This window comes from Camarhynchus parvulus, chromosome 3, assembly GCF_901933205.1.
Source record: "Camarhynchus parvulus chromosome 3, STF_HiC, whole genome shotgun sequence".
In the NCBI taxonomy this organism is placed as follows: Eukaryota; Metazoa; Chordata; class Aves; order Passeriformes; family Thraupidae; genus Camarhynchus; species Camarhynchus parvulus.
The window spans coordinates 88,191,139-88,211,657 of record NC_044573.1 but is presented as its reverse complement, the minus strand read 5'-3'; the positions used below and the strand labels follow the sequence as shown (position 1 = coordinate 88,211,657).

The following is a 20,519-nucleotide window of genomic DNA, read 5'->3' as shown; positions in this document are numbered from 1 at the left end:
AAACCATCATATTTACTTCTTATTTAAAATACATCAGAGCTGGCCAAACTATCTGTCTTCACCAAATAAATTCCACATATGACAGAGGCAGAAAGAGAACTCTTAGAAAGACTGAAGAATTCAGAGGCGTCCAAGAAACTTGTATGAATGAATGCAATAGATGAAACTTTTGACAAATGCATTTCAGCAAGGGAAAGACACATAACTTCCAAATAAAAAAGGTGCTTTAAGAAAAACCTCTTCATTGGCACTCAGTGTCTCGAAGACTATCAGGATTCCTTTGTTCTTTAAAAACCAAATCAAATCAAATGTACCAAATACTGTACCAAATTTCTTTCTTTGTAGAAATTTGACATAATTTCTGTATAAACTCTGGAAATAGTAAAGAAGGCATTTCTTTTAATAAATGTGAGTGAACTGTTCCTGTATTTGTAAAGGAAATACAGGGAGATATGATTTGTAAGTACTCCTAAGAGTGATCCAGCTAAGAGAAACTCCTGGATAAACACTGGTACTTTCCAGATACCTGTCAGTTCTGAAAGGCCTTTTCATAGTTGAGACAAAACACAAGAATCTAAACACAGAATGGAAAATATATAAGAATACAAAATGGCTGCAAACTTCATACAACTCCAAAAGACAATTCAAATGCCTTCCAATTTCATGCAAACAGTTTTCATATGGTCTATCAAACCCTCCACCAAGCACATCCTGTATCTAACCATGGAGAGATGACCATGATGCCCTAACTGAAAGATGACAAAAAAAAATCTAATTCCTTTCCTTTATAAAACTCTTTTAATGAAAAGAAATTAATAAATGCTGCTTTTAATGCTTAGTGGTCTAAATTACTAATTCAAACCATCTGAACAATCAAAGAGCTGCACTTCTCACTAAACATCAGCTTTTTGCCTGGTTCAGTGATTTGATCGGAATAGACACACTGAAGTTCAAGAAATATTTGATCAGCTAGAAAATAAGACTGTTAATGAATTCCAGACATTATACAAAGTAATGTTGTCGCATCATTGAAAGCAAATCTGCAACAGTAACTTTAGAGACTCAAAAAGATGGAGACAAGACAAGATCCTTGGCAAAACTCAAATAATAAAATGTCCATAAGGATGATAGAGCCAACTCCAGATAATACAGTTTTAAATAAATCATTGCTTGACAGTGAAGTCTCCATGCTGATTTAATTCCATGTAGTCAAACAAATTTGTGTTAATTTTTCCATTCCTCTACTTTAAAAATCAAAAATAAGGAAAAATTTATGCGTTTTAAAACACAATCACATCTGTATTCCAGAAATTTTTCCTTTAGAAAGTTAAAGAATAAAGTAGGAATGATACTTTTTAATGCACTAGGACTGGCTAGCTGTGAATAACTGTTTTGGAACATCTCTTTGAGAAAATATTATTGTACCACAATTTGTCTTTTATGAAAATGTGACTTGAAGCTATATGAAGTAGAATGAAAACTATTATAATCAAAATTACCTATGAAATATTAAGCTTAACTGTCATACCAGACTAAGAAGCAAAACATGAACCCATTTAATACTGTTAGATTATGTTTTATACTAAGGATTTTAACAGTTGAATGCAAATCAGGTTTAGAAGGTTAACCTGCATGGAGAAATTATTTTGTTAATATGTTAATAGAAATCTCTTTCCAAAAGTGCTGCTGATCCTCAAACTAATGTAATATTTATATTGGACTTCTTTGGTAATTGGTGGGCTAAACATCTTCTCCTCTTGCACTTTAATTTAGCTTTATACCTCCAGCTTCATTAAACATCTTCTTTCATGGCTATACTAATAGCTTTTCTCAATATTCCATTAAGGAAGGAGAAAAATATGAGGACATTTTACTCATAACTAACATCATATTAATATTTGATAAATGTAGTTCAGATCACAGCCAAAACTATATGTTTATAGCTATCAAAATATAGCAGCCACAATTTTTTTCCTCCTCCCCCCAGCACATTACTATGAGCAGCAGAAACCTATTTTTGATCATTTCTATCCTTTCACTGGATATAATGGTCTGCACCTAGAAACTCCAATACATGAGTTTGAAGCAAAACCGAAAAAGTAAATGGCTTCAAATCATTGGCTAATGTATAGGTGATTCAAAATGGACCAACTGGTGTCTGCCTTTGATTATAAACTCTACTTTTGGCAAACTAAGGTAACTGTTGAAGAGCTACATGGTTCTACCTTTGTGACAAATAATCTCCTGACAAAAGAACTACAGTGCCCATGGTCAAAGGAATTGGGGATGGTCCATGGTTGCTACTTAAGACATTAGATTTATATTGCTATTGATTATTTTGTAATTCTCTTATTTTTCACCATCACTAACTTCATTTATAACTTCATTGCATATGTGCTATGTAAATCTTCTGAAAAATTAACACAATAATAGCAACACCCAAGACACCTCAATTGGTCTTCCACTGCTGTATTTCACTCAATATTGCACTTTCCATCACTAAGTTAAACTGAGATGGCCTCAGCATGTAGCAGCAGTGTAAACTGTCACCAGGAACTATCGTATTTACTTCTCCAGATGAGATTTTGTTTCAAATTCAGCTTCACAACTCATTAACAGCCTTAACCAGAAATTAATACAATGGAAAAGCCCATATCTATGTAACTTTTTCTCAGCCATACAGTGTTAATTTCTACCTGTCTAGAAACACACATAAACAAACCCAGAGGTAAGAAGCGAAATGGCTTAAAACAGCTGTCCATAAACTGTTGGGAGAACTAAGACAAAACAGAAGCACTCCTGGCTCACTCCTTTACTGGTTTTTCTTTTTCTCTCTTAAAGCTTATTATTCTTCTCTCTGCCCCAGCAACACAACAAATCTTTGAAAGACTCTTAGGGAGACCATCTTCCCTCTAATCTTCCTTTCACACTTTTACTGTGAAAAAAGCCTTGGTCACATGAAGCCAGTAACATTGGAGAACACATAAATTTTCATCGTATAAAGTGACATGTAGGTGCTTCGCTGCATCACTTGTTTTATGAGCCTTACTGTTTATGCCTCTTAACAAGTTTAAAGTGTTGTACATACCAGACAAAACCTTCTCTCATTTCTCAAACCCTATGGCACCAATCTCTCTTCACCTTCTGCCCTTTCATTTTTACCACCTCCATCCTAACTCAAGCTTAAGTGCAGTCATCACTTAAATTTACATCAGAGAAAGAAGGAAGTCAGTCTCTCAGAGAACTTCTTTCTTTTTGGCTAGTTAATTTGTAGTCAAAAGCTCCTAGAAGTCACACAAAAATTGGGTTGCATCAGTGAAAAGTATGCAGTGCTCCAAGTCTGACAGCATCCTGGTACAACAAAAGAATCTCCATGAACTGAGCAGCAGTGCTTTTGGCTGACTCACTACAATAACCCAATTTGGAAGCTGGGTAATTTATCAGTATTAGAGGCCACATTTGCAGAAGCTCCAACCTGTAAATTTAAGGCTTCATTATAACATCGCTTTTGTTGACATTTTTAGTAAGCTACAATGATAATCAGTATACCAGGAATAACATTTCAGAAAATCCCCTCAGAGACCAGGAAGATAAATGAAAACTATGAAACTTAAACAAAAAAGATGCAAAAATATATTTCAAAATACTTCTTGAGGAATGCAATCTTAAAAAAAAAGGAATGCAGCCTTACATCAAAAGGCAATCAGTAGGCTGGAACTTTTAGCTAGTCTGAACATAAGGAGAAATGTGCAAGTACTAAGAAATTGCAGCATATTGGTCTCATACATAGTCCAATTTGTCTTTATAATTCCAGTGATAAAAAGCCCCTCGAGCTGAACAGATATGCTTGAAAGATGATGCACAGAATTGCCAGCAGGATTTTTTTCTACATGTTGCTAAATGTATGCTACACAAAATTGTCATTAAGGGCTAGCTTATTACATCTTACAGGGCTACAAATCTCCTTGAATTAAATATTCATGAGTCTTGCATGGAATACTGAATCCTGTGGTATTTTATAAGAAACAATAGAAACTAGTCTTTTCCACACCATATTCTTGTATATAAATTATAAAATTGTGAGTTTCAATCATATTAAATTCATCATTAGCCATTGACATGCAAATAGCAAAGCAGATATTTCACATCCTTATTTTCAAAAGGAAACATTCATACAACATGGGAGTTAAGTCCCACCAGTAGAACTCAGCATGTGCTCTGCAGTGCTTTCACTTGGCAAGTAGCAAGCTGATGTGCTCAGAGATGAAAAGCAAAGTGGGGAAAAAATGTATATTGAAAGAAAATCAGTATGTACTTTCTCTTTCTCTACAAGTCTCCTACAAGACAAATACAACTTAAAACTGCATTTTCAGGAGACTAATTTGGATAATGAGCAGGGAAAAATCCTCGTCTAAGAAGAAAAAACACACCATGCCAAATGAGAAAATGAAGGGATCCTGCCCACTCTTTGTGTGAAACTAAACCTTGCAGTTCTGACTTAGGAACAAACAAGTCAGTGTCTCTGGGTAAGAACAGGTTAAGTTGAATAGGATAGCTATTTGCTGAGCACTCTAAGCAAAGAGAAAAGAAATATAGGTTGCATTTTAAGAATATCAGTCAAAAAAAATACAGCTACTGTGAAATTAGTTGCTATCCTTCTGGGGAAGGACATTCTTCCATCAAAAGTAGTAGCTCCAATGTAAGTTGTTAATATTGCCTTGTAACCAAACAATAGTTTCTGCCACATCAGATTTTTTGCCCCTTCTACAGAGCATGACCACACAAACACCCATCAGACATGCAACACAAAATCTCTGGCTTGAATACTGGGATTGAGGAACTGCCATGAAGAACCTGTTCCAACTTCTCTGCTGCTGGCAGGGAGCTTTCATTCTGTTACTGGCAGAAGGGGCTTTCATTCTGTTACTGGCAGAAGGGTTAGAATCAGACTTTTTCCTCCTTTCCCTTTTCTTAAATGTTTCTTCTTTAATTATACCAAACGTTTAAATGTTAATGCAGCTGTGCTTCGAGCAGGCAAGCAGCTGAAGGGCCAAAGAATTAGGGGAGGGGGTAAGTGACAATTACCATTTCCCAAAACAAATGTCATCAGGTTTAGCTGCTATTTACCAGTTTAACATTTTAACAAGGGAGAATAGAAGGAGTAGTTAAGGACAACTTTTCCATAAACAAATGTCCAAGGTATTTAAAAAACAGAATTATATTTCTAAAGAAAGAGAACTGCAACTCATAGCACCACATCACCATCATCTATCAAGTGAATTGAAATGTCTGATGTGCAGTCACTAGGAAATTCTGGGAGAAGAAAGCAGACAAACCTGAGCCAGTTCAGGAGAAGTTTCTCTCAAATCTGATTTCTCTCCCATGCATCCTTTTTCTTAATATCATAAAAAGACAACAGTCCTTTCCTTAACCTCTAGAACATAAAACACAACTGAGAATGCCATAGGAAAAAAATACCATCACTGATTCAAGCAAGATTCTGTGATGATATTTGGAAGACAGTTTAAAAATCTCTTCCAACCTGCAAGATAAAGTGAGTTTATCACTTCAATATAAATGTAACTAAAATGCTGAGATAATGAAGAGCATGCTAGTATGAATTCTGAGCTAATAAATTGGATCTCTGTGAGGCTCAATCCTACTTGTGAAACAACTTCAGTAGAATCCTTCAAAAACTTTATTAAAGCAGAGTGAGCGGCACAGAGATGACAACAAAGTGAACAAGCTTACCAGTCATCAATCCAGCAGGTACTCCAGAAAGAATCAGAGAGCCACGTGGAACTACATCTCTCTTGACACCAAGAACAGTAAGTACCATGCTCATTTTATGAGCTGTCTTGTAAAAACCTTTTCTCTTGTATAGTACAGCCTCAACAGAAGGAGAACATGGCTTTTGTAAACCAAAATCATTCAATAAGCAAATTGTTGAAATTAAATTCTAAAGCTGGGACAAAAAATATGATTCTTAGCAGATGGGGAGCGAGTGGTGTCGGTTTGGGGGGGAAGATCTAGAAGTTCAAGTGGAAATCAAAGATATTTTAGGTAAATTGAACTATAACAATGTTTACAGTGAAAGTTGCATTTACCAAAATACTAAAATAGATGGATCAAAGTTTTACCTGCGTTACATAGACAACACTTAGGTTCTTAGGCCTTTGAACACATTTTCTCCTCAGTTGCACATGTGTATTTGCGCTTTCAAAATGTGTGAAATTGGGAAAAGCTCAGGAAAAAAATGGGTTTCAAAAGGGGTAGAAGCTCAGGTCTTGACATCTGTTTATAACTGTTGCAAACAGACATATTACAGAATAATAAGCTCCAAGAAGGTACTATAAAGGATCTAAAGCTTTAAACTCCCCCTCACAACTGGGGGTAAAAGAGAAAGACCATTAAAAAACAAAACCACTCTAGGACACTAAAACCTAATTAGAGCAGAAGAGTGCTGTACAAAGGGAACAACAGTCAGCTGTTCATTAGGAACAGAAGGAAAGCAATTTTGTCTTCAGGGTGGCATAAGAATCCTTAATGGGGTTTAACTCCCTGCATCCCTCCTGCCCAGCACCCTTTGTACAGGAGGGAATAGGTCACACGGTGGTGTTCAACAACCACTATTGTTCCCTAACCCCTTCTATTCCAGCACCTGGAGATCACAGCCATGTGCATTTAAGTGCAATCTTGCAGAAGAGAACTGTAAGCATGTGTGACTGCAGCCAGAAATGCAAGAGAGCAGTCAAAAGCTGCCTGCAGGTGACCATGACATTGCCCTAACAGTCACTAAAGAAACTCTCCTTTATGAATAGCTGCCAAGATTTTCATATCTCAAAACCACATCTTTCATCTCAAGAAAAAAAGAGGTTTTGTAATTTACCCCAGGACAATAACTGCATCTTAAATAGTGAGCAATATTATTACTTGAATTAAAAATTTACTGTTATTCAAAATTCCCCTCCAGAACAAGGCAGTTATCACAGTATAAAGCCATTAGACAGCTAAACATATTTTTTTCCTAAAACCAGCAAAATTCTAATTTACTTCTTTAATAGTTGTAGGATTTTTTAAGCAAGATGTGTACAAGCAGAGCAGTACACCCAGTTAAAATCAAGCTAGAATATCTATTCCAATAAAAAAATATTATCAAAAACCCCTTGCTTTCTGCATGATCAAAATTTTAACAACTTTTTTCCCCTCATTTTTTTTCCTGGCCAGTCACCATTAATATTCCTAAGAAATTAATTTATATATATCTGCAGTGAGATTTGATTTGAGTGCAAAGTTTCAGAGGTAATGGAATAACACCCACCAAATTTGACTGAGGAAAGAATCCTACTTCTTTTGAAGGCCTAGGACAATATGCAAGCAAATGTCATGGAAACAGAATCTCTCTCCATAGTAACACCATTTGTGGCACTGTAACTAACCACTCTAAGATGCTCCAAGACACAGGTTTATTAGCTTAAACCCAGTTTTCATTTAGCATTTGTTCCATTAACATTCCATATATCTATCAGCCATAAAGATTTATTAAAAACATTAATAGTTCACAAGAATGCAGTATCAAAGTCAAACATAAGTATAAGGGCAAACTAATCAACTGTGATAAAGCAAGTCTGAGTTAACATTGTATTTTGGGAAAAAAGCCAAGAGACTGATAGCACTGTAAAGAATAATTATATTACAGCTGGTTTCTACTACAGGCTCTGACTCTGTGCAACAATTGTCAGATGTGCAATAGCATCCTACATGAAATACATAAAAGGAGCTACAGAGTAATACACATAAAAGTAAAATTAATTTTAAAAAAATATAAAAATATATAATTACACCTAAGCAACTCTCATTACCTGTTGTTATACAAAAATTTAAATTTTTTATCAACCAACCCAGCAACCAAAACCCTCAAAACCAGCTGAACAAAGACTCCAACTAGCATTGTAGCTACTCTCCATGGAGATGGACCAGCTTAATGCATAGCAATGCATAGCATGGGAGTGATTTTCAATGAAAATTTATTTGACAAATTCGGTCCTGTTTGTGAACTATCTGTATGGAATTCATGACTCTGACTAAAAAAAAAAAAAATCCTGATTAATTTTGTGGCAATGCTTGTTGGCCCATTTTCTGATCTGATGACCAATGCAAAGTTTCACTTCCCTGACTGTTACTAGATACAGGGCTCGCTTTACTACGTGTCCGTTCCATCCAGAAACTGAAAAGGGTCAGCAGTGCAAATGGGTACAAACATACATCACCTCTGACATTTCTGCAAGCAAAATACCAGGTCTTGCAAGCATAGAAAATAGAGCTCATCCTGCAGAATTTTTTTTAAATGTCACAAATAATCACAAAAATCATTCATCTGGTTGTTTATATGCAAATTATGAAAAGCTACATGTATTCTTTATTGGTTCAAGTACTTAATGAAATATAAAGTTTAAACTGAATCCTGTAACAATGAAAAGCGTCATGATTGTATTACTGTAATACATAAGGTGTCTGAAAATAAATTAAAAAATAACTTTACCAGTCTTTGTACATGGAAGTAGGCACATGCTCTATATATATTTTAGAGAGTAGAGCTGTTTCTACTCAAAAATCAAACATATTTTTTCAAAAGCATGCTAGTGCTTCAAAAAAAAAAAGCTCTGAAGGTTTCCAAAATATAACATATCCAATATGGTTCACCACATACAAGTTTGTCTATCTTACAGAAAAACCTGTATTACTTAAAACTGATACCTTTAAAAAGTATTCTCTAAATAACAAACAAAGCAAAAGTTCTTTTGTCTCCTGGCCTTAGAGCCAGCTCTGTTAGAAGAGATGGGGGAAGGAACCCCAAAAGCCAAATATTAATTTGCACTGCTTGGTGTTAGTTGATGGTAAGACTGCTCCAAAGGAGTAAGCTGCCTAAAAACTAGCAAATACTGACCTCTGACAGTCTCTTCTTCACTAAACTCACATTTTTCCTCACCATCATTTGCATCAGACAACTTGCAGAACAGATTTAAGTAGGAAACTGGAATTTTGCATTTTTTACTTGAAGACAAAAGGAACAACCTTGAAACTCTTATTTTGTTAACCAAACATAGCAAACTTCTTTTTTCACCTGTTTTGAGCTCTGCGCACTATGAGCACTGGATCCTGTAAAAAATTTACACTTGTTAAACAGTTGTTTCCAAAACTATTTGGAATTATTCTTTATTCTTCTGGTTCCTTTTCCTCATTACCAGCAGAACAAGCCATATTTTTCCTTAAAAATGGCAACATCAATTCACTGTCTGACAAGTCCCAACGATACACATTTCAATTGCTCTCATAAGTTAAAAGTTCTCTAGAGAATCTCATGTTGCTTAAAACATGTTTTGCTTCAGTGGTTGGATGAACATACAGATGCAAGATCTCCCTGGGATGTCTAGTGATCACTGTTTGGAAACAAGCAACCTCCTGTTTGTCAGTTCAAACTTGTCAGAACTTTCAGACAGGATGTAACCAGTGTACTAACTGGTTTTTAAAGAACAATTCAAAGCATACAGAACACCTGCATTTTGGAAATCTGAGAAAATTTCCAGCTAAGACTTCTAATCATTTTCCCCTTTTGGAACAAACCAGCAGACATGTCATAGTTGTACATTCCCCTATTTCAGTGGAAAGCTTCTAGAGTAATGTGGAAAAAAACTGAATTTCATTTCAGAAACACAACTAGCAGCATAAAAAGAAAATAAGCTAAATAAGCCTTTGCTTTAGGAATATCTGAACTAATTACATAGGAAATCTTCATCAGATTTCTGATCTCTGACTTCTATAATCAAGGCATGAAGTCCAGCACTGCCCTCCTACCTCTGCTTAATAGGCCTGTATGATACAATCACATCTAAATTATTCACCACACACCTCATTGTGGCAGACAATGAAATTTTCATAGAAGCAATTTATAACTTTCATATCAAGACTTGCATTTTTAATCATATTAATGGATTTGGTTCACTATTTTTGTAATATCAAAGGCTAGGTGAGCTGATGAAAGGAACAGAAAGTACAATTACAACTGAAACTAAAGTTACTGTCAGTCAAAAGGAGACTGAATTATCATACAGTGTTCCATTGAATCTCTTCAGTAAAGAATACTATTCCACAGGTATCTGTGAGCCTTGCAGAGTATTGTTCTATACAGTATCATGAACATGATTATTTTAAATGTGCAGTCACCAATATGCACAGTGACCTCCAAAGATTTATCTAATAATATATGCTAGCGCCTAAGAAAAATATTCTTATAATTAAAAAATTCAGTTACCCTTTGGTGATATTTATCATGCATTTTCAAACTTGCTGTTTATAAGAACAGCAACCCAGTAAACACTCCAAATTACAAATAACAGGGTAATGTAGAATAAATCATTCTGCTTTAAAAGAAAGTGTCCCTAAATGTTTTGACCATCTAGATACCACAACGCAAGTGCTGATACTCCTCTGAAAGTCATCCTGTTTCGTCACATCTCAGGTATATACATCATTTTTCTGAAATGCTAGGCTACTGATTACACTAAACAACAGGATGGATATCTAGCTAAATATTCTGTTTATCCTGATACCACTATTTTTGTTTTACTGCTGTGCTCCTGCCTAATAAAGAATACGAACATTTTATGAAGAATTTTCATGAAAACTTGAAAGGTTTGTTGGCTGTCTTGTTCTGCCGTGTACAAGAAACAGAACTGGGAGAAAAAAATCACAGCCTAGTTCTTCAAGATACTTTGCTAAATCTTTTCAGTTTGATAGAAAGGGTACAGAGGGAGCATAAATGAAGTACTCTGTTTATAGATATCTATTCTGGGATCTGAAGAAAAGAGAGTATTGACAAAATACTTTCTACTACATTGTCCGGTTTCCAAATCATTCCTGATCCATCAGCTTCTTAATCCTGGAGAGATTGCTGTAAATTTCAGGATGTGTCAGAACACTGCCATGAAGACAAGTGACCACTTCATTAATCTATTCAAGAGCTGAATCAGATGATTCAGCAAAGAGTTCTCACTCTTTTGATTCAAATCAAAAACTCTCCTAGATTTCGCTATGCAGCTATAAAAGATTTTTTTAAAAAAAATCTGATCCACAACACACATAAATCAATGTAATTTTTGGAATACAGACCTACTCATTTAAAACAGGTATGCTTTGCAAAAACTGAACCATTGTGTTGGTATTCTCACCTGAAATCCCATTTACTGTATATATTCCTAACATTAGCTATTTATTTTAGTTAGAAAGTACATGCAACCATAGTTAGAAGCATGACAACAAGTGCACTCCACAAGTTCCCTGACAGCCTGCTTTGAGATAAAGAAACTTTGGAAAACCCATTTTTGAAAGCCTTTATTATTGATGATGCTACAATTTCATTTTCCCAACATTTAAAAAAGTAGCAGGCAGAGAAAGTGGGCTTTTTTCTTTTCCTAACCAACGCATGCAGAGACACCACCATATTAATATCAACTGACAATCCCAAGGAAGACTAGTACACATAATATAGGAAAGATCTTTCCTACTGTCACTGGCAGGCAGAATGATTAGACTGCACAACAGAAGTTCAAGGACCCATTTAGACAGCACCCCTAAATGCAGTTCACTGCTTGAGAAATCAGAGAATGTCAGGCAGTACAGGTTATTAGCAAGCAAATGAGACAACATACCAATTAAAACCAACACTTTCCTCAGGTAATCAGACTGAAGGCACTGACATCTATTCAGTCTGACAGAATAAGGAAGTCAGGTTAAACAATTCTGGCAAATAGCAAATACGTTTGCATTTCAATCTGAATGTACTAGAGGACCAAGAGCAGAAAGTTAAACAAGAAAAACTTTTGCTACACCCCAATCTTACTATATTTAGAGCTAAAAATTATTCATAAAGGGAAAGAGGGAAATGTAGATATTTTCTTAGGTGTGAGTTATCGCAGGTTTTTGGAAAGTGGAAATAATAAAAATCTGCTACATTCATCATGGTACTTGGAACTAGGAGTCTAACAATTTAATTAAATAAGGTGTAATTAATTTAATAAGACCTTAATTACTGGTGTTGGGTTAGCATTTCTTAATTTTCTAGTTTTTTGATTAAAAAAAAAAGTAGAAAACAAGTCACCCCAAGTGAGCAAAGACAAACTTGAATCGGTATAAAAGTTTTACTTGTATAGTCACAGAAAACTCCTCAAAGAAATATTGTGTATTGCTAATATATTTGGGTATGTTTGTAAAGCATATGAAAAAATTGTGTATTTGAGATAGGAATAGCTACTTAAGAGATGAGTTGCAAGGAACATTGCCATAGAAATTGAATATAACAACTATTCATAGGCAGAAAAGAGTTGCAAAGCTCAGTGGCATTTCAGGAGATTGACAGCAAGTTCTCTGTTACAGGAAAACCTACAACTGCACAAAAAGTGCATACTGATATGACAACAGCATCCCCTGACCAGCAACAGATTCAGTCAGGAACATTACTCTTACAGAAGAAATCACATTTACCAAAAAGATACTCTAAAGATGAAAGGTTTTAGTAATGTGGATCAACACAAAAGACTGATGAAAACTATTCCTGATGTCTTCTTCCAGTGATAGGATGTGTGAGAACAGTTCAAAGCTGTGCCAGGGAGCTTTTAATTGGACATCAGGATGTATTTAAGTACTTGAGAGGATGATGAAACATTGAACAGGCTTCCTAGAGGGGTGGTCAATGCCCCAGAGCTGTCACTGTTTAAGGAGCATTTGGTCAATTTGCTTAATAACATGCTTAAATTTTTGGTCAGCCCTGAAGTGGTCAGGCAGTTGGACTGTAGGTCCCTTACAGCTGAAATAGTCTGCTCCATTCCATTGCCTCCAAATCTTACATGAATCACTACAAAAATAGAAAACTAAATCCAGAAACATGTATTTGTTAGAAGCAAAAATCTATGCTATTATATGACTCTTCCTAGGCCTTTATATATCTGCTTTGGTATTGAGAGTATATTTGGTATATCTGAGTCTGTCTGAAGCCATTACTTGCTATTGCACCAGAAATACATGACAATAATTGTTACTCCATCACTGATAAACAGGATATCTGTGCTTCAGAAATGAGCCAAGAAGTGACTATGCCTATGATTAAAGATTTACACACCATTTGATAAAACACATACTGTGGAAGAAAAGGCTTTCCAATTATATACGATTATTTATGACAAACTGGCACTGCTTAATGAGACAAATCATGGAGACATTTTATTTGGTGGTATCTTTTGGAGATATTTAATTCAGTTTTAACTTCAGTGATTTTGGAAGAACTTTCACAATGACAGAAAATAACACAGCCTATTATACAATGGGAATAGCACAAATAATTAACAGGCAACCAAGCATTTCAGATCACCACTAAGTCTGCCAAGGGAAGGGAAGGAAGATATAGTAATAACTCATGCAATGTTATTCAGTTATAAAAACCTATTCATTATTCTTTCATTTTAAAGGCTAAGCTTTCCATTAGTATTCAGTATGGGGAGTTATATGTTAAATAATTCAGCTGTTCTTTAAAATAACATTTATCTTAGAAGAACAGAGCTCAGCAGCTGCCCTTCGTCCTTCCCTCTAAAAATCCCAATTCCACACAACCGGACTTTATTCCTCATCTAAAATGAGAGCATGGAGGAGTACCAAACAGAAATCAGCCTGATCCGATGCAAAAATGTACCAGAGCTCAGGAGGCAAACACAAAGCAGAAGATTTTAAATTTTGATACATGCTTTTTACAGATGTTCAAAAGCTGTCCTTAGGCCTTCCTAACTGATGGCCAGTGAGTCTTTATTTAGGTGGCTAAAGTAAGAAAATAATTCCTACATCCTTTCCTGAAGCAAAGGAAAAGTAATAGTTTTAGTCAGCAAGAAAGCTGGTTATTAGGAGATTACTAGCATAAAAATTAGACAGTCTGAGATGTTTAGCAAAAGTACGATTTACAAGGTAGACATGAAAAGTAATTTCACTGATGAGTGGGCAGAGGCCAGAGAGCCAATTCTGCCATCAGAAAAGGCCATTTCTGAGATTTTCATTAAAAACATACAGGCTGGTAACCTGCAAGTGTTCTAAAACAAATGTAAGAAGTTTCCTGTTTTGAAGCAACATTTCAAAAGGAAGGACTGAAAGCTTCCAGTCTTTACACAAGCATTTGGAATCTGTAAATAAGGCGTGTGGCTTTCGCCTTTAAATTAACTCACTCTTTGTCTAGGGTGAGATCCCTGGTCATGACGTTTCCTGCTGCTGTTTTACTCCTGGTTAGCACTTAACTTTGGGCCCTGCTCTGCCAACCTGTTACAGGTAGAGGAACCAGAAAGTTGATCAGATGGAATAGAGCTGATTTAGGCATATGGGAGTTATAGTGATAGGATCTTAAATGGATAGACAATGATGTAAGGAAAAGAAGTGTCAGGGAGAAGCAACAGAGAAGGGAAATCAAAAGGAATGAGGAAAGGGCTGCTGGATAAAGAGAATGCATGAAGAGAAAAAGCGTAAAGGGAAGAGTACAAAGGGAAGAAGAGATGCAATAGTAAGAAGACATTTGTCTCTTGCAATGGAGTTGTTAAGAGTAGGATATGTTAATGCAGAAATTGCATAAGAACCACACATCACATCAAGCTACCTAAAATCATTCTTAAATCATAAATGAGGCAAAAACATCCATCACATCCACTAAACACACTCTTCTTATGATCTGTCAAAGCTTTCACACTGAGAAGGGAGGAAATCAGAAGATGGGATGCCTCAGCCATTGCCTTTCAATTGTCACTGTGAAAGGAAAGCCTTTGTATACCCTGAGCAATAACCAATATAAGTAATTCAAGTAACCAATGAGTTAGGAATAATAATGCTCAGTTAGTCTGATCTTGCAACCTGCAAAGGCAGAAAAAAAATCTCCTTACTCCTTAATCTTGTTTCTACCATCATGAATCACAGTGCAAAATAATTTCTGCTTCAATACAAGAACCTTGCTATTCATAATAGGAATTTAGATAGAAATATTAACAGAAGAAAACAAACCTTCTTACATGTAACTGAAACCCTAGATTCAGTAGTAAAACTTTTTCACAAATCCCTTCTCATTAAAGCATACCAATTTCTCAAAACTGGGCCAATACAGAGGCACTTGATCCCAAATCTCTTCAAACCAAAGAGAAAAGTGCGAAAACCAAGAGCTCTTAGAGGCTAAAAGCATATTCACAGATAATTTTAGATATTTTGAGTTTTATTGCAAATCAGAATTAAACCAAACTTCAAAATAACAAAATATCCTTTCTCCATCCATATTGACTCCCAGTACCAGTGCTGCCTGTAGCAGGTGTCTTGGGTTGATATGCTTTTAGCCCCAGTCATCTGTTCTGTTTATGCTGAATAATAAGTTTTGCACCTTTAAGCCTTGTTCCAGAGAGTGAAGGGGGGAGAGAAGAAGCTGCAGCTTGTTTTCAGACACTGCACTCACTCCTCCACATTCCTGCTCCTGGACTGTGTTGTCTGCGGATGGACAGACAGCGGGACAGAGTTCTTCTTTTTTTAGTTAGTTTTAGCTAGCTGAGGCAAAGAAGTTCCCTGGACTGTGGGTTTTTTTTTCCTTCTCTTTGGACATGTTTAAACCTGCTCTGGACTGAACACCCAGCAGAGCACCGGCAGCTCGCACCTGGGGCCACCGGGCCAGGCCTGGGCTGCGGCATTTCCAGCACCAGAGGGACTGATAAGAGACTGATAAGAGACTGAGTGAGCTGAATGGCAACCTAGGGAGGGGACTTTTCTGAGTTTGTCATCTCTTTTGGAGTAGCAAGGGGTTTTATTGATTAATATTGTTTAGGTTTTATGGTTTAATAAACAGGTTTTTTCCACTTTTCTCCAAGGAGGTATTTTCTCCCGAACTGGTTGAGGGGAGGGGCCAATTGAATCTGCTTTTCTAGAGGAGCCCCTCTGGGGGTTCTCTCCCAAATTTGCCCTGAACCAGGACAGCAGGGAATATCCATATACTCAGGTCTGGATGCCTTTGTCTGAGACCAGACAAGACGAACACCTCTGAGTAAAACTAGGGGAGAGGGGAAGAGAAACTCAGAAAAGATTTTCAAACAGTATGAACTAATAAGCTCAATTCTCCTTGTATTAAATAGTTAACTTTTGCATTCTTCTTTACCTACCAAAAATATGGTACACGTGGGTAATTTTCCCCAAAGCATTTTCTGCCTGTACATGTTGACATTCTGTTTATCCTACTCTGCTGCCACTTCATTCTTCCTTGTGATTTTGCTTCAATTCCTGTCTACATTTGTGTACTCCTCAAAACACACACTGGATTTCAGGGGCTCCCAAAAGATGTTCTTGAATTTCCCTGATCTTCTAAAACTCAGCTTCATTTCTGTCTATCCTTTTTTTTTTCTGCAAGATCAATTTTGTCAACAAATATGGTTCTTAATTTTCTTCTGGATATGTCGCGGTCTCTTCATTTGAGACAAACAGATTTTATAAAGCTCTCTAACCCTCACAATAACCAAAGTTCAGGGCTTTACACCCCAATCAGCAATAGGAGGTTGTTGTTTTCTCTCTGAAAAGATCTAATACATCATGCATTCAACTACAACACAAAAATTATTTCAGCTAGTATTTTCAAGGGGTCATTTATGCACTGTTATACTGTTGCCCTTGTATTGTTGCCTATTTATTTATTCCCTCTGTATCACATAACAAAAAAGCCATCTCTATCAGCTTCATCCTTTTCAGTTATTCAGCTTTAATGCTTCTTTCCCAAGTAACAGGTCTACAACAATATTTTTCACTCTAAATATATTACTGTAGTGGAAACCAGCACAATTACTTATACTTACTCAACTAAGAAAGTCATTACACTGAGAAAACTGCATATTGCTTCATCCAGGAAAATCAGCTTAATAACAGAAGCAACAAACTTACATTCCATAAACTCAGAAAAAATATTAAAATTTGAACATTAATTTAAACAAATACATTAAAGATGAATAACCTTTATAAGCATTTATAAAAGAAATTGGTTGAGTTGGGTTATAAATTTTTTAGTGTGCTAAGTCAGAAAACACAACTTCTAGAAACAAAACATATCAGATATTGATTTCCTGTAACAGTGACTAAGAGATACATTCTTCACCAAGCTCATTTCAACTAGAAAAGGCAATTTCAAATTTAGCTGTAGTAACTCTGCTTAGCTTAACCTCCAATTTTCAGGGAAGTGCTTGTGAGAAACTTTTATTTTATTTACAATTGCTTTAAATTCTAACTGTATTCTAAGATATCATCAGGATTTCTTATGAAAGTGTAAACTCTCTTTACCCTAGTAGTTCTGCTTTAAATTGGAAACAGCTATGTATTTAAAAAAAGTACATGGCTTAATTGCTTAATTATGTAGAGCTTGAAATAGAGAGGTGTATCTTATTTCCAGATGGGAGTGTCATCACTCCTTGCTAAGATCTACAGTATAGGAAGTAGACTAGGAAAAATATGTTTCAGCTAGAAAAGTATACACATGTACTTTCCACAAGTAGCTGGAAGGGTAGAAATATCTGTCAAATTTGAAATGAAAACAATTCCTTGCTTGATCCAGTTAACACACTGGAGAGAAGGGATGCGATCCAGAAGGACTCTGACAGGCTTGAGGTGGGCTTGTGCAAACATCCAAGTTCAACAAGGCCAAATGCAAGGTCCTGCACCTGGGTCAGGGGAATCCCAAGCACAAACACAAACTGGGTGGAGAATGGATCAAGACTTTTTCCCTGGGGAGAAAGATTTGGGGGTGTTTGTGGACCAAAAGCTCAAGAGAAGCTGGCAGTGTGCATTTGCAGCCCAGAAAGGCAAGCACACCCTGGACTGCATCACAGGAAGCGAGGAAAGCGGGGCAAGGAAGGCGATTCTGCCCCTGTGCTCTCATGAGACCCCGCCTGGTGTGCTGTGCCCAGCTCTGTGACCCCCAGCATAAGAAAGACATAGACTTATTAGAACAAGCCCAGAGAAGGGCCACTGAGATGATCTCAGGGCTGGAGCACCTCTCATACAAAGACAGGCTGATGGAGTTGGGGATGTTCAACCTGGAGAAGAGAAGGCTCCAGGGAGACATTAGAGCAGCCTTCCAACATCTAAGATGGGCCTACAAAACCAGATGGAGAGGGACTTGTAACAAGGGCATGTATTGACAGAACAAGAGAGAATGACTTCAAATTGAAAGAGAGTAGGTTTAGATTAGATATTCAGAAGAAATTCTTTATTATGAGGGTGGTCAGGCACTGAAACAGGTTGTCCAGAGAAGCTGTGCTCATCCCTGCTCATCCCTGGAAGTGCCTGTCCCTGGAAGTGCTCAAGGCCAGGCTGACTGGGGTAAAAGGTGTCCTTACCCCCCTCTGCCAGGGGACTGGAATTAGATGATCTCTACAGTCCCTTCCAACTCAAATCATCCTGTGATTTACAAGCTAAGAAAAAAGTCAAGATGGATGATGCTACAGCCATGATCTATGCCAATACACAACACACACTGCAGTGTATCCACTGTATCTGATGCAACAGGAGGAGTAATAGAATGGATGAGGCCATGCTAGCTTGAGAACCACTTGCATTATTTTTTCTGATTGTCTGCAGTACTTCTGGTAACTTCTCCCCAGGCCACTCATAAACCTTTACACTGGCAGACATGACTCAAGAATTTATCATGTTTCAATTGCACTAAAACAACATGAATCACAAATTTTAATGAAATTTTAATGTGCGAACATCCTTGAAAAAGCAAAATAACATGAGAGCTCAAATCAATGGTTGAAAGATTCAAGGAATGCATGCAGTCATAGAAAATCCTTCATTATTTAGCAGCACACATCCATAGTACATACTCTAAAAAAACATGAGATGATTCCTGAACACTATCACCGTTGATTAGTAAGAAATCACACATACTACAAATGAGATAGCAACTAGTCAGAAACAACACTGCAAAGTAATCCTGACCAAAACAATGATTAGCTAGCTAGTAGATGGATGAGTGGGGAGGGAGAGCAAGAATTTCATCTGGAACTAAAGGGAGAAAAAATCCATTCTTTATGCTACTTACTCCTGTAGGCTGAAATATTAGTCCATCCACTTCATGGCTAACTTCTCTGGCAAAGTTTCCTTCCAGGAGCTGTAGAACAAAAGAGAATGAAAATCTTTTTCCATAGAGAAATGCACATCAAAGTGAGTAGTAGTGGATTACATGCTACTACTGCAATCGTTTGCCAATAAACAGCTTATTTATGGTTTAACATTAGAGCTTGGGAAATGTCAACATCAACAAAGTAGCAGTTTCTACAAAGAATACTCAAGGCTAGAAAATCATTTGTCCAAAAAGAAATACTTAGAAACCAAGATGATTCTATATACTAGAAAACTAAGGAATATCAATTCTAATACAGGACACTACAGTCATTTGTGGGCAAATTAAAAAATCCATTTGCCATTTTAACACACAAGTAGAACTTTAGATTGAACTTATTTCCTGAAAATTTTCAGGGCATCATTTAAAATTCATGTTGGACAGACTTGCTAACTAGGGCATAAACCAGTAACACAGCTACATGACTGTAAAACCAACTCTTTGAATTAATTTGTATCTTGAATACAAATATTGAATATTCTATTTAATGCTTTCAATGACTGTGAATTCTGTATGGAGGTAAATATATCCATCAAGATGAATTAACCAGAGAAAAACCATCTAATTAAACAAAGTACTGAAACCAGCTAGTCAACCGTTATGAGAATTGATGATATACTTCCATAATAAATTCTGACTTGCCTAAGGAAAAGCAAATAACCAAGGAGAATTACAACTGACAAGCAATAGCAAAAATTAGGAGAATTACCAAAATATCTCTTTATTAATTTCAATTTGTTTTATGTTGAGATGAAGAATCTGTCCTGAAGTTGTAGATACTTTTAGTAATATTTGAAAAAACTTTGACATAAAAGTAACCACATGGTGCTAAAACAGCTAATACCGAACCAGTAAATCACAGTCATTTTTAAAAGCATCATTTTGGCCTGGTTCGCTAATTTTGTATGATTTCCTTTCTAGAGCTCAACTTAATGACCTGCTGACCAAATTATGACTAAATTATTCAAATGAAGTCAATAAAGTATGAAAGGAGCTGAGAACTAACATTTGTATCCTACTAAGGTCGTACAAGTAAAAGCAATGCAATTTTATGTTTCATGGATCAAAAGCCTGATGGCCAAATACTTCAAATAATAATGATTCAATATATTTCACTTAAACCTGTAACTGTTTGCACAGAATGACTGATCATTTTGCTATAAAAAACTAGCTTTTTCTCTTGCCCAGTCATTAGCCTACATTTGTGCCTATATCTCCAAAAACAGAGAAGGCTTTCACTATTCAACATTTAGATACAATTTAACTGGAAAAAACACACCATGAGAGTGCTCTCAAGTGG

At 36.2% G+C, this 20,519-nt stretch overlaps 1 protein-coding gene across 1 annotated transcript in view; it reads right to left on the bottom strand.

The window, feature by feature from the left end:
* RNGTT (RNA guanylyltransferase and 5'-phosphatase) overlaps positions 1 to 20,519 on the bottom strand; it is a 171,048-nt gene that overhangs the window by 71,045 nt on the left and 79,484 nt on the right. The window contains exon 12 of the mRNA XM_030946306.1: positions 19,139 to 19,207. Within this exon, the coding sequence (XP_030802166.1) occupies positions 19,139 to 19,207 (69 nt within the window). The remainder of the gene's footprint in view (positions 1 to 19,138; positions 19,208 to 20,519) is intronic.